Genomic DNA, 27,853 nt, shown 5'->3' with positions numbered 1-27,853 from the left:
TAAAACATCAGAAAATATTCACTACCTTCATATTAACATTAGTGTGTTTTTTTAAAACAATAACTGCAACTATCATTAAAGTGCTTGTGTATAAAATTTAAACAAAAAATTAAAGAATATGGAATAGGGAATGTAGGTGTTTTTGTAAACTTCCTAAATGTTTACAAATGAAAGGTTGTCCTATGACCCATGCATGGAAGAAGAAAAAAAAAAAAGTATTGGCAATATCTCTGCAGCAACTTTAGTACAGTGAAATTCAGTACACCCAAAAGTTGGGAAATTAGTCAAACTGAACAAACTGAAGTTATGACAATTACTAAAAATTAGAACAATTCATCCAATATACACTAATATGGTGTTTGCTCTTATACATTCATTTGTAATAAATTTAAAACAGTACATAAAGCAAAAGTTTGCCAGCCAAGTAGAATACCACATAAAAAGTCACAGAATTGGTTCATCAGCATTAGCAGTACTAAGGCCAGTAGCTGTGGTGACCTCTCAAGTTGATTTCCTAAATGAAAAATAAGTTTTCTTCCAAAAAATGCTTTTTGTAAAGGGTTTTTTGTTTTTAAAGCACAGAAAGTTCATTTTCTATTGATAACTTTGCTGGACTGCATAGAGACAAGGGTAGTTAACTGCTAGTCTATAGATGCATGTTGTGCATTGCAAGTCAACAGTTACCTGACAGTGTTGGGATGAGGCACTGTCATACAACAAGCCATGAGAATAGTTATTAATTTAGTAAGAAAACAATAGTTTATGAAAGTATTTCCTCATTTTTCTTATGGTACCATTTTCAAGATATTAGTGGTTCTAACACCAAATTAAAGACTTTCCACTCAAATGAACTCCAAACTTTCCGTACACCACTTGAAGTTATCTGAGGAGAAATGGGAATAAATTAATATTTTGAGTTTACCAATACAACTTGTTTACTAGTTATACAACAGTGAAACCATTTTTAAATGCAAGGTGGTACCTAAAATTTACCACAAACAAAAAATTTAAAAACACTCTCTTCCTTAGACAAGATTAGTGTGATTTTAAGAGAGAACCCAGCTCATTGTTAAGTTGCATTTTCTTTAGCAGAAAGTGGTTACCAAACCACTGAAAACCCACCTACGTATGCCTGACTGGTAATCCACTGCAGAAGGTATACCAAGACAGAGTTGCCTTCGGGAAGACAGCACTTCTGAGTTGAAGTCAATAGCAGGTACAGGACAAGGTATATGTATTTAGCCTTAACAGGTATTTATAATAAGGAGAGAGTTCCAAAGTAATAATTTAAAGACTGCTTCCCCTCCCCACACCCAGGCCTGTTTTTATTACAAATCTCTGCAATATCCAAAAAGCCTTCATGATGATTCTGAAATCTAAAATGGCCATCTATAGGTTATTTCCATTTAACCAAGAAATAATATTTTATAATTAGAAGACTACCTGTGCCACCATTTTTTCTATGAAGCAGGACTGCGGAAAAACAGTAAGTCATCACAATAAAGAAAAAACATCCATATTTAAGGCGCTATCCTGGAAACTCTTACTCATGCAAAGAGATGCTTTTAGGATTATACCATGATGTTGGGAGGGTGAGCGAAACTTAATAGAATAAGTTAAAAGAAAAATAATAAAGTTTACTGCTGGCTGCTCATTCCAAGTTAGATGTAGAGATTTATTTACTCTGCTGTAATTCACTTTTACATCAGCTATAAAAGTACCATAATATTTTTGTAACTATCCTACAAATGTGTACATTAGCAGGATAAACCATGTGAACAAGTACCAAACAAGTGCAAAACTAATTTTAAAACGTCTACTGTAAACATAAGCCAATATAAATTGATTTTTAGAATATTAAAACAGTTTAGAAGAACTGTACAGCCTAACTATATTAGGTTGCAACTTCCTGCAGAAGAAAAAAGTTTAGAAATTGACTTGTCTCCAAGCCACTGAAAACATATTTTGCTGAAGAGGCAAAAGTGATAGCCACGTTACTTTTATATCTCCTACACCATCGTCTATTGGAAAGCATCTGTTCAGGCAACAAAATAACAGATTTGGGGGGGGGGGGGGGGTTGTGATGTTTGTTTGTTTGTTTTTAAATAGAGGCAAAACACTAGTTGTTTCTCACCAGACAAGAGCTTTTGATCTTGTACTTCTGCCTTTGGTTTTGTTTTCTTCTGGTGAATGAGATGCATTTGCCTTGTGAGTTTTCTTATGGTGTTCTAGAAAAGTCTTTTTGGCAAATGCCTTTCCACATTTATTGCATCTGTGAAGAGAAAAGTTTTTTGTGACTTTTACTTCTATGCCAACATCAGCTCCTTCAAACTTTTTACTCGGTGAGTTAGAGGCGACATCCTGTTTTGAACCAATCTGTCTTGCTTCATCCCTCTGAGGGCCTCTTTTTGCCACCTTATTTAGAACAAAATCAATAGGCTTTTTTATTGCTCTGATTTCTAAACTTGCAGTTATTTTACCAAGGTAACGTGATGACTTTTTATGAACTACAGTTATATGCCTTATCACATCACGTTTGCGACGTGTTTCATAAGTGCAGAGAGGACACCTGTAGAATTTAACATAAATGTTATTTCCATCTGTGTGCAACTCAATGTGTTTTGTCAAGTTCTGTTTAGAAGTAAATTGGCGTTTACACAGTTTACAGTAAAGCTGCTTGAAGTCAAAGCCAGCTGAAAGTTTTGGCTTCCTTGTTTTTTGCTGGCCACCTGCAGCAGATGGATTAGTTGATTTAGGGTTTTCAAGGTCTCGCTTAACTTTATTTTTCTGTGCTGCTGGTGTGTTCTTTTTCTCATTTGAATGACTTGTTCCCTTTAACTCATTCTGTGGAGAAAGGGTGATGGAAGGGGTTGAAGATTCTACAGAATCTGCTGGTTCAACTTTTACTTTTATTTCTGTGCCGTTGGCAGTATTATTGGGTCCTTTCTCTCTTTTAGAGTTCTTTCCTGAAAGCGTTATCTTGTGAACAATTTGCATATGCCTTTTAAGCATTATTTGTGAACTATATTTTCTCTTGCACAGAAGGCATTTGCATGCAGTTAAATTGTATTCAGCCTTTGAGGAAGACTTTTGTTTTCGGGTCTTAAAAGATTTTTTAGCAGAAACTGTATCCAAGAACAAAGGTTGCCCAGGCTTTGTAGCTATATCAGGAGTAATGGAATCCCTCCTTAACCCCCTATGAACTTCATCAAAATGCCTCCTTACATTGGCTTTTGTAGCAAATGATTTATAACATACAGGACAACTTCTACCTAATGTTACAAGCACATTCTTATTTCGTCCTTTTGTGGAGCGCTGATTTGGTTTCTTTTTTGTTTCTATGTACTTCTTTAGTTCTTCCATCTTTTTTTTGTGTACTTTTCTAATGTGCCGACGTACACTACGTCTGGAATGAAATTCTTTTCTACATAAACAACAAATCAACTGGTGGCCAAAATCAGAATTATCAGAAGAGTCCAATTCAGGATTTAATGCTGGAGGTTGTTCATCAGGAGTCGGCATTACATTTATTTCCGCATCAGCAGGTGGCGATTCTAAAGTTTCTGTATCTGGAGTTGAAACAGTTTTGGGTTGCTCAGTGGTAGGTTCCTGTATTTGTAATGGAGCTTGATCAGGACTACTGCTAATCTCAATATTCTCTTCTGGGTTGTCAGTTCTTGAAACGTACTGAAACACAGCATTCTGATTTGTTTCTATAGGTTCTAGCTTAATTACATATTCTTGTTTGTCCACTCTAGGATAAATGGCTTCCAGGAGATTATTTACAGCTTGGCTTTGTTTATCATTGACATCTGGGAGGTCTGTAAAAACAAAAGGTTATTGTTTAATCATCTAGAAATCTCAAGTTATTATATTAGGTTTTTAAATTTCAAAGTCAGCCTTGAATATCAGCCTAATCATTGAATTATGTGCCCACAAATTTTGTTTTTAACTCAAAGTTCATGTTTGTACTACTTTTCAACAATTGCTAGAATTACAGCCAGCCTACTAGGGAGAAATCTTGCTTAATTTGCCAATTGAACCACCAGTTACCATGTCCAGTAGTGGATTTTCTCTGGATAATCAACAAATATTTTTATTACATCAGTATAAATGTCCTTAGAATTATTAAGGATCTTTGTTTACCTCAGAGATTAATTAACTCCTTCTGGTATACTTGAACTGGCAGCCCCCCCAGTTTAAGATGTGCTTTGTGTCTGTAATGAATTTCTTTTCTAGGAAAACAACAAACCAACTACCGGCCAAAGTCAAAATTATCAAGATGCAACACCTGACCTTGTTCTTCATGAGTGTTACCTAGTGTACAATATCATTAGGGAGAGCTTTTCCTGGGGCTAGAGGTAGAGTAGTCTCAATGAAGGACCTGCAACTCTGGATGTTACTTCTCCCTGCCACCCTCAACTTTGTCCGTCGGATCCCAGATGTACTGACCTTTAGGACACACTACAAGGCCTATACAACCACAAGTTTTCCATAAGGGAACAACATAAATAGGGTATGAGGATGAAAAGAGAATTTCATTTGTTGCGGGTTGGGAGTTTCATTGGCAGAAAGAACTTTTTATATGTTTTTATAAAATGGGAAGTGCCTAAAGAGCTAGATGGGTGCTTGGTAAATTGAAAAAAAGTTATACATAAAACTGAAATTCGATCAGCACTTTTCAAAATAACTTTAATATGATTAGCGTTCAGATCATTTAAATCTGTGTAAACAAATCAAAAATTTTATTAAGCTACTTTAAATTTTACTTTAAATATTTCAATTTTAAACAGCTATATTAATATTAAAATAACTTGCAATGGAAAGGTCAAGGAAGCATAAGGTGTTTTAAGATCAGATTAGATTTTGATTGTAAATATTCATGACAGACTAAAAAGGATACTTACTGATCCATCTCTCCAAGTGAAATTAGTTATATGTTCAATTTATAATGAGCCCTCAACCAGTTAACAAAATACTCCTGGTATGTTCTTCAAAATGCATTATCCTGAGAGTCTTACTGAATCACCAAAACAAAATTAAGAACTGAGACACATTTTCCCTGCAATTCTATTATTTCCAGGATATATTAATATCTGCATATGACAATATATTAGAATATATTATAAACTACCTCTAAAGATGCTTTTAAAAAGAATTGTCAATAACCTTACAGTTAGCTAGAGATAAAGCTCTATTAGATCATCCAGACAAGACGCAAGTTACAGTTCTTGATATAGAATATGAACATTAAATCAATACTACGTTTCTTAGTCTCTCTCAAATCCATTGACTAGCTAACACCTTTCCTAAAAACAATCATTAGATCAGTCAATCGAGTTCACTAAAACGGCTGGTTGTGACAGGGGACCAAAATAAAATGGCTAACTGAAGCCTATGCTCTGAAGCCTATGCAAAGCAACCTGCCTCCATCAATTCCCAAAACCTACTAAGCTCCCCCCCAAAAAAGAGATCACAAAGTTGCAGAGGATGGATTCTCCAAGAAAATCTGAAAATGTAAAGAGACCTTATTCAGAAGAGTGTTTCTGGCAGCGTGGTGGGACTTCTCAGACTCCAAGTGAACACACGGCAGCCAAATCAGGCAGAAATGCCAGGGCTGAAGAAAATCAAATGGCTTCCAAAGTAGGCATTCTGGAGATGATCTCAGAGTATAATTCCATCAGAGATGATATGACGACCAAGCTTCTTCAAATTACTCACTTGGAATAGCGAGCCCTACGCTAGAGACTGGCCTAAGAGAAGCAAGTGAAGGTAGGTCTACAGTGCAAGTAGATGCCCACAGCTGGCTGGCCTGTGCCAGCTGACTCGGACTAAGGGGCTGTTTAAGTGCTGAGTAGACTTCCGGGCTCAGGTTGGAGCATGGGCTCTAGGACCCTGCAAGGTGGCAGGGTCCCAGAGCTTGGGCTGCAGCCCAAGGCCAAAAGTCCACACTGAAATTAAAAAGCCCCTACGCCCAAGCCCTACAAGCCCAAGTCAGCTGGTGTGGGCTAACCACGGATGTCTAAATGCAACGTAGACATACACGGAGAGAAACAGACTTGCAGAGCTGGAGCAGAGTGTGATTCTGTTTATACTGGATTACATAGAAAACAGAGTGAGAAAGAACAACGTCAGAATTAAGGAATTGCCTGAAAATGCTGAAGGAGGAAACCCAAACTGGTATGTAAAAAGTTTAATTGTGGAGTCATTACAGCTGAGCTGTCTGTAAGAGGTAAAAGAGGAGAAAGCACACAGGGCACTACTGCACCGTCGTCCCCCCCCCCCACACACACACACACACACCTGGGCCTCATAATAATAAATAAATAAATAATAAACCCAGAGACCTAATGCTGAAATGTCACAATTATCAGCAGAAAAATTTAATTATGAAAAAAAGTCAGAGCATTCAGAGCTCAAACTCAAAGGCCAAGACCTCTCTGCCCTAACTTTAAAAAAGAAAAAAAGAAGAAAAAAAAGCAGCTCTGGGAAAATTACAGCAGCACTCAGTATACACTGCAAAAGGTGACTCCCACTTAGCTTTCAAAAATCAGTATTATACAGAAAAATAGTTTAAACAAGGAGAAAGTACATTCAAGATGCTTGGGATAGAAATCCAAATCTCAAATGTACAAGAAGACTCTCCAGAGGTAGTAACTACAAATAAGCCGCTGAAAAACCCTTGGCAAATGGTAAAACTCAGGAAAAGGGAATTAGGAAAAGAAAAAAACGTAAGACTCTAGAGACCATACTGGCAATGGCAGAAGTGAAACTGAACAAAAGAACTCGGATACTAGAGGAGTAACCTAAAGACTAACCAGAAGAGATTTGGGAGTCACCAGGAATGACCAATTGAACAGTAACTATGTTAACATTACAAAGAAAACAGTATGAAGTATGCTTTAATTGGGATGATCAGCAATAGCTTTGTTCTGCATTTTAAAACAGATCAGGAGTGGACAAACCACGGCTTGAAAGCCACATGTGGCTCTTCTACAGTTAAAGTGTGGCTTGTGGAGTCGTCGTCGTCCCCCATTTTCCACCTAACAGACTGGGGGTAAGGCTTGGGGCTTCTGCCCTGTTGCAGAGTGGTGGGGCTAGGGGCTTCTACTACCCACTGGGGAGGAGGAGGATTTGGGGCTTCAGCCCCACAAGGCATGCCTGCCAGGGCTCAGGGCTGAAGCCCCGAGACACTCCCGCCCCCCACAGGGCTGAAGCCCCAAGTCCCGGCAGGCGCCTCGCACAGGGCTGAAGCCACGAGATACCCCCCCAAACTGAAGCCCCAAGCTCCGGCAGATGCGCCCCATGGGGCTGAAGTCCCAGCAGGCGCACCCCAGCTCTCTAACTTCTGAAGATTTGTCGTATGCGGCTTGGAGGGTCTGTAAGTTTGGCCAGCCCTGACATAGACAAAATAAAGGACTATAAGGGGGGAATGGGGGTGGATCCCAAGGATGAAAGAGATTGGAAAAAACAGAGGAGGGATGGGGAAGAGCCTTTAGGGGTTCTGTCTAAATTTTCCTTGTAACTCAAATGATGAGATGCTATTTAGATATCTGGTTACATTTTTTCAATACTCAAAGTACATTCAACCTGCAAAAAAAAAAAAAAACCAGCACTCCTGCCTTTTTTTTTTTAAAAAAAAAAAATATTAATATTTGCTAGACGAGCCTGGTCTGTTATATCTGTACAGAGATTTCACTCAGTTTGATCAAACCACGAGAATCAACAATAGGTGTTGCAATGGTGCTCAGTCTAACATAGTAACACCCCATTAAACAGAAAGATCTGATGACTATATTCCTCATTAAACAAAAGCTAATTGTTGTAATGATCGTTTTGTTTCTGATATTTAAAGATCTGTAAACTTGTTAAAACTTTGTAAATGAATAGTTTTTAAAAATAGCTGGTTGAAGGTTCACAGATTCTTTACATTTTTATTATACCTTCATACTCGCGACAGTAGCTTTTAAAGTTTGTTTAAAAATTGAGGCTGTTCATATGTATACCTATAAAATGAAACAAGGACTTAACTCTATTAAATAGAGTTAAATATTTACTCTATTTATACTATATTTATAGTATATTTACTCTATTTATACTATATTTATAGTATATTTAAATATACTACACAAAAAAGGCTGTCGATAGCGCTTGCTTTTCCTTGGACAATAAGTGCGGCAGTCTTTTGCTTGGGCGGTTTGTTTTGTTTCAGTGGGATAACATACAGTTTTAGATAGAATGGCAGAGATAAAATTTAAGTTAGTTTGATTTACACTTTTCTAACATTAAAATCAACACAATCACAAAAATCTTATTCATGCTGACTTCCTCAGTATGGATGGGTCAAGAGAAAATTCAAAATACCGTATCTTACTGATGTATACTTTTCTTCCCATACTTTCTCACTGATTTTTCACTTGCATGCAAGGACTCAGATTAAGAAATTTGTCAGTTTATGAAGATCTCTTCATAAGAACTTAAGTAACATTGTAGACACTGTCCAAACATTGTGAAATTAGTTTCTGCATTAGGATAGAATATTATTTTTAGTTGGTGCACAATAGGAGTCTTTCATATGCCTTTATTCATATAACATAATAGATGTCAAGGCTAACCCCCTCCCCACCCGCAGTTAAATAGAAGACAAAACACCAAGGGCTAGACTATAGCTTTATAATCTACCCTGAATAAAGAGTGGTGAATAGCTGCATCTCACAGCAGACCAGAAAACTAATGATGACTTAGGGTCACAATTTCTCTCCTACTCAGAGGAGGAAGCAAGTTACTTCATCTTTTTTCATGGAAAAGCTTATTCACCCCATGTGACTGACCAACTACTTTGGCCAAGTGGGAAGCCAAGTCTGCTCCTAGGCCTCACCCCCTTCTTGTGGGGAGAGGAGTATCAGACAAGCAGTCACTACAGGCTTTCTAACTTCCTCAGCCACAATCTGAACAGGGAATAGTAAAGGAGGCCTTATTCTTCACTTCCTTATACGATCAACAAGTACGGACTGTGACAATCTAGCATAAAAGGGACTTTTGGCTATTGGAAAAAGATTCTAAGCTTTGAAGAATGTTTTCAAATATCTACATGTTTTTGAAGCATCCAACCCTGCATAGAAAAATATTCAAGAGCAACAGAAAAGCAATCCCTAAGGGCATGTCTACACAACAGACTTAGAGGTCAAATTACAGCCACCACAGTAATTACTGAGGTGGCCGATGTCCACACTACCCTCTCCTTCTGTCCATGGTGCGCATCCTCACCAGGAGTGCTTCCACAGACACAAGAGGGGCAGTTTGGGGGCCTGAGAACTCCACACACCTCTCCACCAGGAGCCCAGTTTCCCCCTGGACTCTCATCTCTGAGAATGGGGGACAGCCACCCGGGCTTCTCATCTTCCCATCAGGAGTGGGCGGGAGCCACCTAATCTTCTCGCCTTCCTGCGCAGGGGACAGCTGGGCTTTAGCTGCCTGGCTTTCTTGTTAATTTTACAGCTCAAGCATGCTCAAATTTGAGTACATCTAACATTATGCTCCTCTAAAATTTAATATCTACAAAATATTTGCCCATTACATCTAATTCAGCAAGAAGGATAAGTGCAACAAAAAAAGTTTTAATCCAGGAATACTGCCAATTGCATTTGCTCAATGTGTTTTCAATTTCAAATCAAAATCTTGATAACATGGTTTAAAAAGCATGCTCGGTAAAAATATATTTTAAAAACTGATAAACTGCCAACGTGTTCATTGCTGTAAAGAGTATAGATATGGTCCTTTCCCAAAAGTTTTTAATAAACTGTTAAGACACGTGAGCTGCAAAATTTTAATAGCTCAATTCCATATAATCCTATGGATAAAAGTTACATAGAATAAAAAAATTAGATGGTGGAGTCCAAAATATGTTCTTTCCTAAACTTTTCACCCTCCTCCCTTTATTTTTGTCTATTTTTTTCCAATTCAGTCCAGAAAGTATGAGAGAAAGTTAATGCCATACACTTGCATGGTAATAACAGAAGTGCCTTACCCACATCTTCAGTTGCTAGATGAAATTTTTTAGAACAACATCAACCCATCCTTGTTACTTTAATGGAGCAGCAGGCACAAGTAAAATCTCTGTGCAGGAGTATAGCTTTAAAGTAAGATGGGAATGAGGAAGAAGACCATTAACTGGTCAAAAAGGCACTGTAAGCCAATCGGTAGGGCATAAGACAAAGACTTAGGCCTGATCTACATTAGGAATTTACTTTGGTATAGCTACATCTCAGAAGTGTGAAAAATCCACATACCTGAGAGGTGTAGCTATGCCAACCTAACCCTCAGCATAGACCAGCGCTAGCTCAATGGAAGAATTCTTCCGTCAACCTAACTACTGCCTCTCAGGAAGCAGATGACCTACACCAAGGGGAGAAGCCCATGTCGGCATAGGTAGCATGTACACTGACGCGTTACAGCAGCTCCACGGCAGCATTTTAAGTGTAGACATACCGCTAGGAAACCTGGGTTCTATTCCCAGCTGTCACTAACCTGTGGTGTAACACCAGGCAAGGCAATTTACCTCTCTATGCATTCATTGCCCCTTCCACGCTTTGTCTGGGCTATTTAGGTTAACATCTCTTGGCTTCAGGAGTTTTGTAACACCTAGAACAATGATCTGATCTCAGCTCAGGCCTCTGGCTACTACTGTAATACACGTTATTACTATTTCTATCTAAAAGGTTTTTTTAATGTTGATCTTTTCCCTTCCCCTACAGGTCACTAAAAGTGATTTAAAACATGCTTTTACTCAGAGGTATTGTGTCAAGGTGTTAGACCTAGAACTTAGCTTGGCATAGGCTATCACATTTGCAAGTTTGTCTCCCCCACCTCCATAAGAACAAAACCAAATTCAGGTTGTCATCTGGGTATACATTATTTTAAATTAGGGTATATTTTGTCATAATATACTAATAATTTTTAACAGCAAATTATGTGTCAGTCCATCAATAATCTTGTGTTTTTCTGACTGCATAAAGGATTGGTTGAAGGAAAACAACAAAAATCTTAAGAGTTCAAGGAAGAATATGCTAACAAGAGGCATGTGTAAAGGTAAAGGTGACCGATTTTTAGATTTTGAAAGTGTCCTTTTAAAATTATTAATAAAATACAACTACTTGTTCAACAACATATCAAGGCCAACATGAAAATTACCTAAAAGCATTATGATGTGCCATACAGTATCAGCCCTGGCTCTAGATCCCTAAAGCAGAAATCTTCAAAATCATCATATACAAGACCTAACCTCTTTTATATTTTCTCACTCTTTTTTCTTGTGGAAATACAGGAGTTTTCAACTACACTGAATTTCATGACTTGGATCATGATTCTGCAAAAAACTAAACACATTCATAACTTTACTCATGTGAGTAAAACTTACACACATCCTTTGCAGAACCAAGGCCTTAAGTTGCCACATGGCCCAAATTAATATCTTTGGAGCATTGATTGCCCTCATTCTCTGCATAGAAAACTCCCATTTGACAGAAGAGAGTTTCAGACAGATTGAAAGAATGAGTCTGAAAGTGACAAGCTAATAAAAGTGAAGTACTTCATTGCTTCACTGATCCTCTCATTTACCTGTTAGATTAGTTACATCTTGTTTCTGATGGTGTTTTTACGTACAATATAAAAGGGGAAATTTTCTCAATTCTAGGTTGTTTGATTAAATATTTTGGTGAATAAAACTTACTGTCATCCATCTGGAGACTTGGAGGACAATAGAACTTTTTATGAGTAATTAAGTTTGGTAATCCTCTGAAGAGACTGCGGCATATTTTACATTCAAAAATGGTGTCCACGTCTTTTAACAAGATATGTTTAAGTTGTTTAGTTCCTGGAACAAAAGAAATGTTACACTTAAAATAAGGTACTTTTTTTTTTTTTAAGTCACACTTTCTCATTAAAGCAAAAATTTTCAAATCAAACAAATTTCAGTGCTAAAGCAGGAAATAATGCAAGACAAAATGCCATTATCATTGTCATTTGTAAGTTAGCTACATACATTCTGGATTACTACATAAAGACTAGGCTGAAGAAAAAAAAATCAAGATTATAGATATTGTTAAAAGTAAAAGGACTGCAAGATTTAAGATTAAAACCAACAGCTAAATTCATAATGGGAGCTTTTGGTTAATGAGTTATAATTGCCTATCAGGTGGAAGGAAGGAACAGCCACCTAGTCATTTAAATCATTATTTATCACCTTTTCAAGCTCCTCAGGCAGCGCTGATGATGTACAACAAAGCACTTTCACTCAAAAAGACGGACAAACAGGGCAGAAAATTGTAAAGAACACAACAAAATGAAAAGAGAATAGTAGACAAATTCTAGACTGTTACATGAGGGTACCAGAGATCAATGTAGTTGCACTTATATTACAGAGCAGAATTTGGACTCTTATCTTTAGTCTGCCTATTGTCTTCCTCGCTGAAGAAAAATACAAAATTTAAGATTAATTTTGAATTAGCACATTTTGTGTCAAGTGTAGAGTTTGTGTTTATAAGCATGCAAACGTTATAGTTTAAAAACCACATAGATAAAGTGCAGATGTGCCTTGCTAATGTACTCCAACCCTGACTTTTCCTGAAGAGCCAATTAAAGCGGTGAGAAAATAGCTCATGCTCCAAATCCATTCCTTCATCGGCCTCTGTGCTGAAACTGCTAACAAGAGTGCATATAGTGATGGTGGGTTTTGTAACATGGACACTTGTTCACTACAAACTTTAGTAAGACACTGGTTAATCAAGATGGGGTTTAACTGAGTTTTTATTTCAAATTTCTTTAGTATGCTAGGTCATTAAAAGAGAAATTTCCAAAAAAAATGGAGCAAGATTACCAGTTAATGTCAATCTATTAGACGTAAAATGATTAAAAAAAACTTTACATAACTACTATGGCTGTTGATTAATCGCAGTTAACTCACGCAATTAAAAAAATTAATCTCAATTAATCGCAGTTTTAATCGCACTGTTAAACAATACCAATTGACATTTATTAAGTATTTTTGGAAGTTTTTCTACATTTTCAAATATATTGATTTCAATGACAACAGAGTATAAAGTGTACAGTACTCACTATTACTTTTGATTACAAATATTTGCACTATAAAAATGACAAAATAAATAGTATTTTTCAATTCACCTCATGCTAGTACTGTAGTGCAATCTTTTTATCGTGAAAGTGCAACTTACAAATGTAGATTTTTTGTTACATAACTGCACTCCATAACAAAACAATGTAGAACTTTAGAGCCTACAAGTCCACTCAGTCCTACTTCTTGTTCAGCCAATCGCTAAGACAAACAAGCTTGTTTCCATTTGCGGGAGATAATGCTGCCCGCTTCTTATTTACAATGTCACCTGAAAGTGAGAACAGGCATTCACATGGCACTTTTGTAGCCAGCACTGCAAGGTATTTACGTGCCAGATATGCTTCGACCACCATTCCAGAGGACATGTTTTAATGCTGATGATGCTCTTTAAAAAAAAAAGATGTGTTAATTAAATTTGTGACTGAACTCCTTGGAGGAGAATTTTATGTCTACTGCTCCATGGTTTTACCCGCATTCCGCCATATATTTTGTGTTATGGTAGTCTCGGATGATGACCCAGCATATTTTGTTTGATTTAAGAACACTTTCACTACAGATTTGACAACACACAAAGAAGGTTCCAATATCAGATTTCTAAAGATAGCTACAGCACTCGATCCAAGGTTTAAGAATCTGAAGTGCCTTCCAAAATCTGATGACGACGAGGTATGGAGCATGCTTTCAGAAGTCTTAAAAAAGCAACACCCTGATGCAGAAACTACAGAACCCGAACCATCAACAAAGAAAATCAGCCTTCTGTTGATGGCATCTGACTCAGATGATGAAAATGAACATGCGTCAGTCCACACTGCTTTGGATTGTTAACAAGCAGAATCCTTCATCAGCATGAACGCATATCCCCTGGAGTGATGGTTGAAGCATGAAGGACAAATGAATCTTTAGCGCGTCTGGCACAAATAACTTGCAATGCCGGCTACACCAATGCCATGCAATCGCCTGTTCTCACTTTCAGGTGACATTGTAAACAAGAAGCGGGCAGCATTATCTTCTGCAAATGGAAACAAGCTTGTTTATCTTAGCGATTGGCTGAACAAGAAGTAGGACTGAGTGGACATGTAGGCCCTAAGGTTCTACATTGTTTTATTTTTGAATGTAGTTATTTTTGTACATAATTCTACATTGGTAAGTTCAACTTTCATGATAAAGAGATTGCACTATAGTGCTTGTATGAGGTGAATTGAAAAATACTATTTCTTTTGTTTTTTACAGCGCAAATATTTGTAATGAAAATAAATAAAAAGTGAGCACTGTACACTCATCACTGTACAACATTCTGTGTTGTAATTGAAATTGATATATTTGAAAATGTAGAAAACATCCAAAAATATTTAAATAAATGGTATTCTATTATTTTTTTAATCGCTTGACTGCCCTAATAACTACTAAGTCAGTAGTTTGAATCAGTGAAAAGCTCTATAAATGACTGAACAGCTGAGCCATCTAGTCCACCATAAGTATACTGTCCCTTCTAAAAGTATTTTTAAATGTTGGATTGTGGGTTAAGAGATTTTAGCTCACTAAGTGGGAGTCCTCCTGTTAAAAACAATTGGAGGTGTAGATATTACTATCTCTTCTGAAAATATAACTTAGTATTAATTTATACAGAATATACAGAGATCAGATGCAGAGAAACTAGTATCTATAGCAGCTTTGAGAAGTTGAACTAAAATAATAAAATAGCTGCCATAAACACAAAAAGTGAAACCTGTAATAGTCACTGAAATACTAACGTTGATATACATATTTAAAGCAAAACAAAAGATAAATTTAACCTTGACTTTCTGCAGTGGAAGTCAAGAACTCAACAGTATTTCCTCTAGATTTAGTATAACCAAATTATTTGTAACAGTCTATAAAACTGAACAGCTGAAAATAAGACAATATACATGCTTTTGCGTGGCTTACATATCTTCTTACACCATTATGGGACTAGAAAAGAAACTTGCTATAGTCCCACAATTTAGCAGAAATACAAATGTTTTCATTAACTGACAAAAAATACCCAAAAATATTTTTGACTCAAAGATTCTTCTGCGGAGTTGTGAACCCAGATTATCCAACTTTAGTAAAACATAAAAAATAAAACATCCTAAATGGTGAAGTGTGTGATTTTAAAGTTACATTGATTTTTAAATTTTATATTGTTTGATAAAAACAACAAGAGTTGTTTTTTTTAATATGAATTAAAAAGCATATCTTGACAGTGTTTTGACCATAAGATTTTTAAGATATACTTAACAGAAGTCAAAAGTAGATAGCACTACATGCACCATAATATCTAAATGCTTTGAGAGTTCAGACAAAGACTGTATGATCGTGACTCAATGCTTAAAGCCAAAGGAAAGGCTCTCACTGAAATTAGGTTCACTCTGCTACCCAAGGAGACTCCAGCTAATCCGCTTCAGGTGGGAGAAGGGATCACCCTGGTGGGCCGGGCCGGTTTGTTTACCAGCCGCATCTGCAGGTTCGGCCGATCGCGGCTCCCACTGGTGGCGGTTCGCCGCTCCAGATCAATGGGGGCTGTGGTCAGCCACGGCCAGCAGATCCCTCGGCTCGTGTCGCTTCCCGCAGCCCCCATTGCGCTGGAGCGGCGAACCACAGCCAGTGGGAGCCGCGATCGGCCAAACCTGCGGACGCGGCAGGTAAACAAACCGGCCCGGCCCACCAAGGTGCTTATCCTGGTGGGCTGCGGGCCAAAGGTTGCTGATCCCTGCACTAGGATATTATGAGTTACTTAGTTTAAGGTAGAAAACAGAAGTTTTATGTGAATACTATCTAAACCATAACATTTAATATCAAGGCTGGCATTGTATCTGGAGATCACCTCTGCCTACATACTGCAGTTCATATGAAATGTGTAAGTGTCACTCGAAGTCCCCAGTCAACACTATACATACACATACATATTGCAAGTGCATCTACGTACACAATCAAGTGACAGGTTAATCTATGTCTTAACCATTCAACAGATGAGGGAAGGGCATTATGCACATCCATGAGGAAAACCAGACAGCTCTTGCCGACGGGTGCAATCTGTAAGTACATGGTCTAAACTGCCTACTACGACAAAGCAGGGAGTCAAAGGCCCCCACTTGTAGTTATTAGCAGCACATCTGACCATTCCACATCTGAAATGATTGAGCTTTATCCCAAGATGGCCTGAAAGATCAAAACCAGGATGCTGGTCTGTTGGATTGGTCATGATAAGCATTAGCTACATTTGAAGCTTGAAAATAGGAATACAGCAGAACGCTGTTCATCCAATCTAATTGGGACTGGGGCCAGATCGGACAATCAAAAATTCGAATAATCTAGAGAATAGCAAAGTGCGAAGCTGCAGCACCATCTAGCGGCCACAGGAGAGATCACCCACTTCTGGACCTGTGGGCGCTGGTTGTTCAGTTAATACGGAGAGCTGGATAATGGCGGGCCGGATAAACGAGGTTCTACTGCACTTGTGCCTGGCATCTAGACCAGGCAGAAACACTCCCAGTGTAGGTAGTGACTGTCAGCACTTGGTCACAAGTACTGTGGTTTGGTCTGAAACCTGCATGATCTACACAGGATTCTCATCAATAGTTGGGGAAATTCTCTGAAGGATAATCCTTTCAAATAATTTGCACACACAGTTTAGCAAAGAGATGGGTGCTAACTTATTGCAAATCAATAGACTCTCAGGTTTTAGCAAGGCTATTACTTTTGCTCTGTGACAGGTCTTAGATATTTTATTCTCCTGGATGACTAAAGAGAAACATGGCTAGCCACTGTCTGCTAGTTTTTCCAGGGTTCTTCAGGAATTCAGGGGAGATGTTATCAAGCCCACAGGCTTTACATGTTTCAGTGTTTAAACTGCCCCTTCTATTTCATTTGTGGTGAAAGGCTGGAAGTCTTTCTGTTTCAGGTATGCACTGTTTGCAGTACTACCATTTCTTCTTCACCTCTCCTTCAAATGTTTTGCCCCTGTCCACCTTTGTAATATTTATCAGGCAGGTAGCAATACCATTTGTAGGAACTGGGTAATGGTGCTGTGCTGCAGGCTTCTGAGCACCACCACCAATAACTAGGCACAACAGGGGGAGTTAAAAATGGCAGCATTATTTCCCAATATATTCGCTTTAAGAGAGTTTAAGACAAACCCTATTAACTGTAATGTGAGTTTTCTTGTAAAGAGAATTGAAAAATGAAAAGAATCTTTCAAGAAAGTGCATGTGATTTTAGACATTTTTATAAAATATAAACAACTTTAATCTTTATAGTTTCTTGGATTTTTATAATCTACTGTGGCAACTTACTCAAGTACTTTAAAATAATATAATTTAAAAAAAAACTCCAATAAAACATACAGGGACTCTTTAATTAAAAGATTAGTATATTAAGTAGTTAGGGACTATCTGGAGACTTTTTTGGGTCTTTGGCATCAGGGAAGACTGGCCCATAGGTTAGAGCAGTGTTTCACAAACTGGGGTCTGCAGACCCCTGGGGGTCCCTGAGGGTACTCCAGAGGGTCCGCAGGCCCCGCTGATCAACTCCTCTCCCTCGCACAGCGGGACTAAGGCAGGCTCCCTGCCTGCCCTGGCTCCGCGCCACTCACGGAAGCGGCCGGCACTTCCCTGTGGCCTCTTGGTGGAGGAGCAGGGGGTCTCCACGCTCTGCCAGCACCCAAGCACTGACTCCGCAGCTCCCATTGGCTGGGAACTGTGGTCAATGGGAGCTGCAGGAGTGGTGCCTGCGGGCAGGGGCAGCACACGGAGACCGCCTGGCCCCCCCGCCTAGGAGCCACTACCAGAGAGATGTGCCAGTCGCTTTCGGGAGCCGCCCGAGGTAAACTCCACACCCCGAACCCCCTCCCACACCCCTATCCAGTGCCCCAGCCCAGAGCCTGCACCCCCTCACGCATCCAAACTTCCTCCCAGAGCCCGCACCCCCTCCTGTGCCCCAAACCCCTGCCCCAGCCTGGTGAAAGTGAGTGAGGGTGGAGTGATGAAGTGAGCGAGGGGAGGGAACAGGTGTGGTGGGGTGGGGCTTTGGGGGGGAAGGGGTGGAGTGGGGGCAGGGCTGGGGTCTGAACGGGAGGCTTGGGGGTCCCTGAAAATGTTTAAATCAAAAAGGGGGTCCTCGGGTTGCTGAAGTTTGAGAATCGCTGGGTGAGAGCACTAGCCTGGGACGTGGAAGACCTGGGTTCAATTCTCTGCTTCACCAGCATTCCTGTGTGATGTTGGGCAAATCACTTAATTTCTCTGTGCCACAGTTCCCCATAATATAAATCAAAGGGGTGTTGGGAGGATAAATATATTAAAAAGTGTGAGATGCTCAGAGACAATGGTAACAGAGGCCATACAAGTACCTACGATATCTGCACTTTATCCACAGCGTTCACATAAAACATCCAGTAGAAAAAAAAATACGAGTTTACTTAAACTGTTGGTGTAGTAAAGCACCATACTACAGGATCATTCATCATACAATGCAATATCTCAAAAAAATATATGCTATGGTTAATTTCAGAATCCCAAGTCAAAAATATTGATGTAGTCAGACAGGTGTTATCGTCACATCTCTTAACATCAAGATATTCTCCAAGTTGACATAGAATGCCAAAAAAAATTAATCAGGGCCTACCATAACACTTCACAGAAGGGTTCCCTTCAATTAAAAGTTCTAAGTTAGAGTCCCTTGAATCAAATTTCTTCAAATAATTTTTTGATATACCTATAATATATTTGTAATAGCAATGATTTTTTCTGCCATCACTTAAGCATTTTGGGGAAGGGTGTGGAAGATAGGGGAGACTGGTTTAAAAAACAATACCAACTCAGACACAGAGTTAGTTAATAGCAACTTCAAACTAGAGAAAAATGTGCAAAGAATCCCTTCTGAGGTCAAGCTGTTTATCTGGATCTCATCCAGAAACAGTTGAATTTTTGCACAAAGTGGAACCACTGAGGAAAACATACCTAAACATATTTGAAGAGTCCCTACATACAGACAAAATTCCACTAAGTGTAGTAATTAGTGTGGGGAGGGGAGATCTCCAATTTATTAATGGCACCTGACAAAAGATTTTCTGATCAGTGCAGGTAGCATGCCTCTACCACACTAGCAGCAGTGGAATGAAATTTACAAGGAAATAGTCAATTTCACTGATACTACTGCCCAAATATGTACTATGCAAGAGTGAAAATAACCAGATTCTTGTGAGTTTAACTGTAAAGTTTTGGGAAACTGTCAGCAGAAGAGAGACAACCTCCCTTGCTGTTGTGGGCACACTGCAGGGGAAGAGGAGGAGGAAAGATCTCATTCAGCTTTATGGGAAATGGGGATGGATGCAATGAACACTAGGCTTCTCAGGAGGCTGCTGCCTCTCAATTCTACTGAAGCGTCTCCATCTTTTATATTTATTTTTGGCTAGTAGGCAGTTGTCAGCTTATCAAGTCCCAGCAATATTTTGAGACTATGAAACTAGCTCATCATGAAGCCTATAGAAGACTGGCACAGTTCTTCAGCTAGTGCAGATACTCCACTGACAAGAAGCACTGCAGTAGTCATAAGAATCACAATGTTTGTGTATCACATATGCAATTTTATCTTTCAAAACTTGTTCTCCTGGTATAATAGCATTCAGCATGCATACTCCCTTAACAATGAGGACAAAGCCATGTGTATTTTTTATATGTAATATTATTAGATTAGGAAAAACCTCTATTGGAACTGCTTATTAAGGGTAAAAACATCCTGCTCGCTTGTCCTATTTCACTTAAAAGCTTAATAAAAAAATCAAAGGTTTCTTCCATAATGAAGTCAAGTATCAGGGGGTAGCCGTGTTAGTCTGGATCTGTAAAAAGCGACAAAGAGTCCTGTGGCACCTTATAGACTAACAGACATATTGGAGCATAAGCTTTTGTGGGACGAAGTGGGTATTCACCCACGAAAGCTTATGCTCCAATACGTCTGTTAGTCTATAAGGTGCCACAGGACTCTTTGTCGCTTTTTCCATAATGAAATGTCATTTGTTCAAAAGTGGTAACTAGTAAAACCCTAATCAAAAGTTATTTTTCTTTCTGACCAACTCTCTTGATGCAAATGAGAAAAGAGAGGGAAGTAAGCCATGAATTTATGGCGTGCCAGCAAAGATATTCTGGAACGGCCTGGGGACAAATTACTTGAAATTAGGTCACTCTGCTACCCAAGGAGACTCCAGCTAATCCGCTTCAGGTGGGAGAAGGGCACACTCACAAATTTGAGGCCTTAGGCAATTCCATCCAAATGTTCCATCTCCTTATAAAAGGTCACAGATGACACATCTCAGTTCCCATTTTCCCTCTGGTCACTGTATTATATGTTTCTTAAATACAAATGAAGGGAGAATACGGAAGTCTCATCAATGACTTTTTTCCCCCTGGCAGACATCATCCTCGTACCGAGGATAGCCAACGATGATCAAACAGATCTGCAGGAGCTAGCACAGCCATATTTATTGGTGTTATATAGTAAGAGAGATGATTCACAAGTCTTTCAATCACACACATAACTCTGTTGCCACAGATCTAAAAGGAAAATCTCTAAATAAATTTAGATTTTAGCATTAAAAAAATCTCCTAAAACTTTAACACTGGTACTGAATCTCTATGTTTTTATGCTGTGAACTATGGAAATAAAAATGTACTTTAGTACATTTCAGATGGGTCTGCCCTTGTAATGGGTCAAAGTTTTCTAACATTACTTATATTGAGCATGCTCAACCAAAACTCAGTTTTTATTGTCAGATACATATATTCATTGTCATGTACTGGCACTTGCGATGGGGTGTACCAACCCCGCACTGGTGGGCAGGGGTTAAAGAGCTGCTCTAGATTCAAGAGGCTACACCCCCTTCCCTCTGCTGGGCATGATCCCAGTGGAGGGAGCATTTAAAAGGGAGCAACTCAGCTCAGTCTGGGTTGACTGAGGAGGAGAGCAGTCAGGTGCAGCAGCCTCCTGCTGGAAAGCCACCGAGGCTCTACACCACCAGGACAGAATCCCATAGCCAAGCTGCTGGAAGCTAGTCGACCGCAGGAGCCGAGGGTGGTGACTCATTATAGCCAATGGAAGAGACTCTGGAGACAGATCAGAGAACACAGGAGGGACCCCAAATCCAACCTGTGATGATGTCAGTGGAACTGAAACAAGGGTAGGAAGTGAACTAGAGAGTGCACTTAGAGGTTTCAGGCCCTGAGCCCTGTGCAAGGGCCACTGTTTCGGAGGTCAGAACCCAGTGGAGTAGGGCGGGCCCAGGGTTCCCTTACCCACTCATCAGTGGGTAACACTACTCTGAACAATCTGAACAGTGGCCACTAAGCCAGCAGTTCTCAAACTATGTACTATTGCGGGCCGCATATGCAGCTCTCTCTCTGTTAAATGGGCCACATCCACACACACACACTATATATATATACATATATATATATATATATATATATATACACATATACATATACATATATATATATATATACACACACACACACACACCCCACCCCGTCTGCTGTGGCTGCCCAGTCGGGTACATGTCCCTTGATGCCTGATCCCAGACAGTCAGGGGCAGGGCAGATCCCACCCACCAAGCCATGGGGGACCCTGGCTAGGAAGCCGCCCACGGGACACATTTCCACCCCGCACCAGCTCTCCCCCGCAGATGGGACTTACAGGGCAGCCTCCTGCTCTGACTGTGAGCTCCAGGTCAGGACATGGCCAGCAGGAGACAGGCAGGCAGGCGCTATCTGGTGCAGGCAATTCAGGGTGCACTACAGCCTGAAACATGCTCATTCCCCCCAGAGGTGACACATAGCTGTGGCTAGTGGGGGGACATGTTCCCTCCGCCCCCTGATTTCTCCGGATGCCTCTGGCATGGATGCCCAGAAGTGAGGAGGCAGCGCTCACCTGGCAGTGGCACTCAGTCATTCCCTTCTCCTCCCCACTGTCACCTGCCCCTATCTCACTCCCCATCTTCTATCCCTTTCTCTTCCTCCTCCCCCTTCCTCTCCCCAGCACATCCCCTTTCCTCTTCACACTGTCCCCTGCCCCCACTCCCCCATCCCCTTCTCTTCACCCTGCCCTACCCTGCCTCGTCTTGCCCCCATATGGGCACCCCCCATTGTACAGAAACAGAACCCAGCACACAGAGGACGACGACAGGCACTAGGAACCAGGAGGCAGTGTCTCGGAGCTGACAGCTCAGCTGGGGAAGAGGTGCTGAGTGAGTTGGCACAGCATGGGAAGGACAGAACCTCCCCCCCTCCTGCCCACACAGGCTGAGCAGAGCAAGCCCTGCTCGGTGCTCACAGAAATCAGGGTGGGAAAGGGGGGCAATGCCCCTCCAAACTATGCCCATGGGTGGCGTGAGTTGATGACCCAGCACCTCCCCCTATCCTGGCAACCCTACAGTGTGTCCCTGCAGCATGGGAGCTCCTCCCCCGCCACAGAGGGCTGCTTCACCTTCCCTGCTGGCAGGGAGCACTCCAGCAGGGCTCCATGGCACCACCACCTCCTCCTCAGCCAGCCCCGCCAAGGAGCAGCAAACTTTGAAATTTTTTTAACATATGTGCGCGCTAACTGGGCTGCAGGTTGAGAATCACTGCGTTAGGCAAAGCAGCCTTTGAACTCTCGCCAGTGGGCAACACTACTCCGAGCTATTTCTGCTAGGCAAAGCGGCCTTTGGATTCTCCCCAGTGGGCGACACTACCCTAAACTGTAACTGCCGGGGAAATCGACCCTTGGAATCTCACTGCTAGATGTTACACTTCGGAATATCACCATTAGGCAATGCTGCCGGCCTGGAGTACACAGCCAACCCACGACAGTACTGGAGAACACAAAAAAAACCCTAGTATTGTAATAGCAGTGCTGTTACACTACTATCTATATAACAGTGCAAGATGGACACTAATTTTTTTTTATTCTCTTTTCAAAGTTTAAGAAAAAACATCAAGAAAAGGTGATACATGGGCATGGATCCTTAGCAGAAATTGTATCTGAGATAATGACAACTGTGCCACAAAAGCAAAATTCCTTGAAACTTTCTGGTTTTAAGAATATAGCATGTATGTATGAAAATACTTCCTACAGGAACTGGTGATCTCACAAGAACAGAGCTTAAATCTCAGCCAAACATTTTGCAATTATGTGTAGAAAATTGGTTCTATGGAATCAGTAACTTTACTGACACACTTGTATTATCATATATTTAGAAGCAAGGAAATAACTAAAAACAAAAACAAATACTCATACCTGATCGAAAGCACTCGATAATTTGTTGAATACCAGATTTTGACATCTGCAGAGGTTGCTGTAACAAAGGAGGATCACCAGGTTCTAACAAATACACTGCAAGACATCAAGGATGACAGTTAGAGGAGACACACACACACATATCTATCTATCTATCTATCTCAATAATTGAGGCTGGTTGAAAAACAGGACAAAGTCATCAGGAAAAATTTTGTTCCCTTTTTCATCAAAGTTGAGAGCTAATAAAGGTGACTAGCCCTATTCCTTGTAATAATAATAAGGGCTTAGGGATGGCATTTGGAATTTTGCACTCTCACCTCCTTGCTGTTGAAATTAATTTGAAGAGTGACAGATTTTCTATCAAAGCTGCTTATTTCAGGCAATGTGTTGTGATTTTGATTAGTTTTTTTATATTTATATTCACATAGTCCTGTGTATGATGTTTCATAAACATGGATATGAATACGTACATACACAAAAATAGAAGAGAACCGTAGATAACTTAGTGGTCTCTGCCACTTAGACTATTCACTTCATAGAATTGCCTGTTAGATTGTGCCTTCACAAAATCCTCGTCTCATTTTTCGGTGCAAGCAAAAACAAAATAAGTACGTGAAAAAAAATGAAAATGCTAAATTCAACATCTGCATTCATATGGGCAGATCCCAGTGACTTTAATCGAAGGTACGGATTTATATTCAAGGGTTGACTATGCCCTCAAAAGAACTATTATTTAGAACAAATGTACTAAATAAGTATGAACGTATCTACTTAATTTTATATTTCAATTCTTATTCATTTTATATTCAAGCATTTTTTTAATCAAGCAACTTCAGAAATGATATCCCACCTAAAATGACACTTTTTCTAAATTTGATTTAGATTCACCTCCCATTCTTTGTAAACAATATTAAAATATATTTACAAACTCTAGTGACGTAACTAAAAAGCTAAGACATCCCCAGGGATCAAGATAGTCATATTTTAAGTGGAATATACTGATGTATAGTATATATCCATATTGATATGGACACCATAACCTTGATCATGCAAACACTTACACAGATGAATCATTTTACACACAGGAATAGCCCCATTTAACTCAATGAGGCTACTCAAACGCAGTTACTTATGTAAGTGTTTGCAAAGTCAGGGCTCAGATCTCCTTAGGTATTTCTACACTGCAATTAGACATCTGCAGCTTGCCTGTGCCAGCTGACTTGGGCTTGCAGGGCTCAGGCTGCTTAACTGAAGTGTAGATGTCTGGGCTCAGACTGGCACCTGGGCTCTAGGACCTGCGAGATGGGAGGGTCCCAGAACGTCTACATTGCAATTCAACCACATATATTTATATTAAAGGGTTCAATGCACAAGATAAAACTATTTCTGAACATTAAAAAAATAATTTAGACACATTTCAAAGATAAAGGGAAATACTGCCCTAGAATATGAGCAGTTATAAACAAATTCAAACTGCAATGATAACGTTAGGAAAAAACAGCCTAAGAACAGTAGACTTTTTATTCTATCCAACTATGCCCATACCTTAAACACAAACATACGTAACAACCATTACAAATCATCTCATTGCTTGGTGATATCTAGCACAATGACATATTGTATCCTACTAACCTACTTGCCATTCTTAATTTAAAACAAAAAAGTACACTTTGGGCTATATACTGCCTCTGATATATGTGTGCGACTTCCACTTGACATCAAGGGGAGTTTCATATGTGAACTGGACAAAATGCATGGCTGTAAGGCAAGAATTGTATATTCAATCTATTTTTTAAAAAATTACAGTAACTTGAAAGTTTCTATTTAGATAGAAAGATTTATTGTTGAGACTATTCAATTTATTTCTCAAACTACCTTTAGCTAAGCTACAGCTACACTTTCAGAGTTGGGAAACAACACTTTCCCCCAATCAGTCCCAAAAATTCATGCCATTCATACTTTAAAAAAGGAGGATTGGGGGGAAAGAGATAAAAAAAGAGGAAACCTCCTCATAAACAGCCCTACCACAACAAAGCAATAGACAAAAAGAAGAAGAAATTGGTGAGGAAACAGATTTCTGTTTGAAACTTCCAAATATAAACATTAAGTAAAACAATAATGAAAAGACTCTTAACAAAATGATGGTTGGACTCCACAGTGCACACTTTCACCTTTATAAATGACATTTTCCATGTTATTATACAAACCTAATTTCAAAACAAGCTAGTGGTAGTTTGGGTTATTGTTTTTTTTCCTCAAAAACAAAACCTATGACTTTGTCAATATTTAACAGATAAGGTATAAAGTAAATACATCCTCTTATATTTGAGCATAACAGAACGCAAAAGAACGTACAGACTAGGAAAAAAATCAGAACATTACAATTTTAAAAAATGCAGATACAAGGTGACTGCTCTTAGTATCTTGCCTTCCCCTCAGTTCAGTGCACACAATGCCCATGTGAGCTTGGGGGTTATTATGCACCCTGTAAGAACTGAGAAATTGATCTTCCTGAAGTAATTTACTGTGACAGTTTTAGGATATTTAAAAAACATTTTAAAAACTGAAATTAGGAAACTTCATATTTGCTGTTGTAATGGCTTCATTATTACTGCACATTTCTGATGTCACAGCCAGTTTCTGAAAGCTTCTTAGAGGACAGAATCAATTAAAATTGATGAGGCCTATTGGTGAGGCCTCATCTGGAATACTGTGTCCAATTTTGGGCCCCACACTACAAGAAGGATGTGGAAAAATTGGAAAGAGTCCAGCGGAGGGCAACAAAAATGATTAGGGGTCTAGAGCACATGACTTATGAGGAGAGGCTGAGGGAACTGGGATTGTTTAGTCTCCAGAAGAGAAGAATGAGGGGGGATTTGATAGCAGCCTTCAACTACCTGAAGGGGGGTTCCAAAGAGGATGGAGCTCGGCTGTTCTCAGTGGTGGCAGATGACAGAACAAGGAGCAATGGTCTCAAGTTGCAGTGGGGGAGGTCCAGGTTGGATATTAGGAAACACTATTTCACTAGGAGGGTGGTGAAGCACTGGAATGCGTTACCTAGGGAGGTGGTGGAGTCTCCTTCCTTGGAGGTTTTTAAGGCCCGGCTTGACAAAGCCCTGGCTGGGATGATTTAGTTGGGAATTGGTCCTGCTTTGAGCAGGGGGTTGGACTAGATGACCTCTTGAGGTCCCTTCCAACCCTGATATTCTATGATTCTATGATTCTATGAAAAAAACAAAGTATTACATAGCACTATACCTGGTTCACAGCACCCATGGTGATGATGGTCAGTCTGACAACACTTGTCCCTTAGAGGCATTTTCTGTGTGCACGACCTACTTTCCTTCTACATCCAGCAGCTTGTTTCTGCTAAAATAAGCAAATTCTCTGTCACCTCCCAGACCATAAGACTTAAACAACACTAACATCATACCCCCACTTCCTAAAGACTAAAACAGCACTGAACCCACTCAGAGGTCAACTGTGCCTTTTTTAAAATGGAAAGTCTATGGTGTTTATCAACCATTTTCAAATCTAAAAAATCTGTTTACTTCCGTGCCTTTCAATGAAGGGCAAAAGCTTCAAGAGTTATAGAATCAAGGAAACCCTTCTTCCTCCTAAATTCCAGTCACATCCCTAAATCAAAAGACAAAATAACCAACATTTTGAATCCCTGGCTACTACAAAAACCAATCTTAGGCGTGTGTAAAAAATAAGGCTGCACAAAGATCCATGTTTTGGGGGGCCCTTATGTTTGTCAACACCACTTTGCCCAGCTGTAGGGACTTAACCTATCTTTCAGTTATTATTGTTTGTACTACCATAGCACCCACAACTGTTAAAACCCACCTAGACTCCTAGTAGTTGATGAGATTCTTCTGACTCATCTCCCAATAATAACAAGCATCCATACAGTTGTGAAAACCAAACTATAACTCCTATTAACAATATTGACCCACACAGTTGCCAAATTTTCAACTCCATTGCTGCTCTGTGTAGGGTACTGAAGTGTGACTGAGGCACCATTTACTGTATGTTATTTCATGAATGGCCCCAGCACAAACTCTTTTCACCTCCATACTAGAGACAGGAAAGCCCTGCCGTGTCCACCTCGAGGAACCGGTCCCACCCCTCTGCCCCAACAACAACATGAACCCTGCCCTCCCCACCCCACAGCGCCCCCAACAGAAACCCTGCCCCCTATGCTCTCCTTGGCCCAGCCCCTCCCCAACCCACCCAACCCTGCCCCTCCGCCACCGCCACCTCCCAGGAACCCAGCCCTGCCCACCGCCCCTTCCATGAACCCGGCCCAGCCCTGACCCGGCCCTGCCCCCGGGGGAATCCGGCCCGGTCCTGCCCCGCCCCGGAGCAGCGCCCAGCCCGCGGGGAGAGCGGGACAGTCGGGCGCCTGGGCAGGGAGAGCCCGCCCCGCACACGGGG

At 40.1% G+C, this 27,853-nt stretch overlaps 1 protein-coding gene across 2 annotated transcripts; it reads right to left on the bottom strand.

The window, feature by feature from the left end:
* Window positions 1-811: 811 nt before the first annotated feature.
* ZNF800 (zinc finger protein 800) lies at window positions 812-26,776 on the bottom strand. 2 transcript variants are annotated; one of them, XM_065412668.1, is made up of 5 exons: window positions 26,672-26,776; window positions 23,414-23,509; window positions 11,729-11,872; window positions 2,135-3,821; window positions 812-883 (listed from the first exon to the last, which is right to left on the bottom strand). In XM_065412668.1, coding segments are annotated over exons 1-5 (1,989 nt in total). In that variant the 5' UTR covers window positions 26,733-26,776; the 3' UTR covers window positions 812-882. The 2 variants fall into 2 exon arrangements, with proteins under 2 accessions (XP_065268740.1, XP_065268732.1); XM_065412660.1 differs by lacking the exon at window positions 812-883 and having other exon boundaries at window positions 2,131-3,821.
* Window positions 26,777-27,853: the final 1,077 nt, after the last annotated feature.

This window comes from Emys orbicularis, chromosome 1, assembly GCF_028017835.1.
Source record: "Emys orbicularis isolate rEmyOrb1 chromosome 1, rEmyOrb1.hap1, whole genome shotgun sequence".
In the NCBI taxonomy this organism is placed as follows: domain Eukaryota; kingdom Metazoa; phylum Chordata; order Testudines; family Emydidae; genus Emys; species Emys orbicularis.
This window is presented reverse-complemented; position numbering and strand designations above follow the sequence as displayed.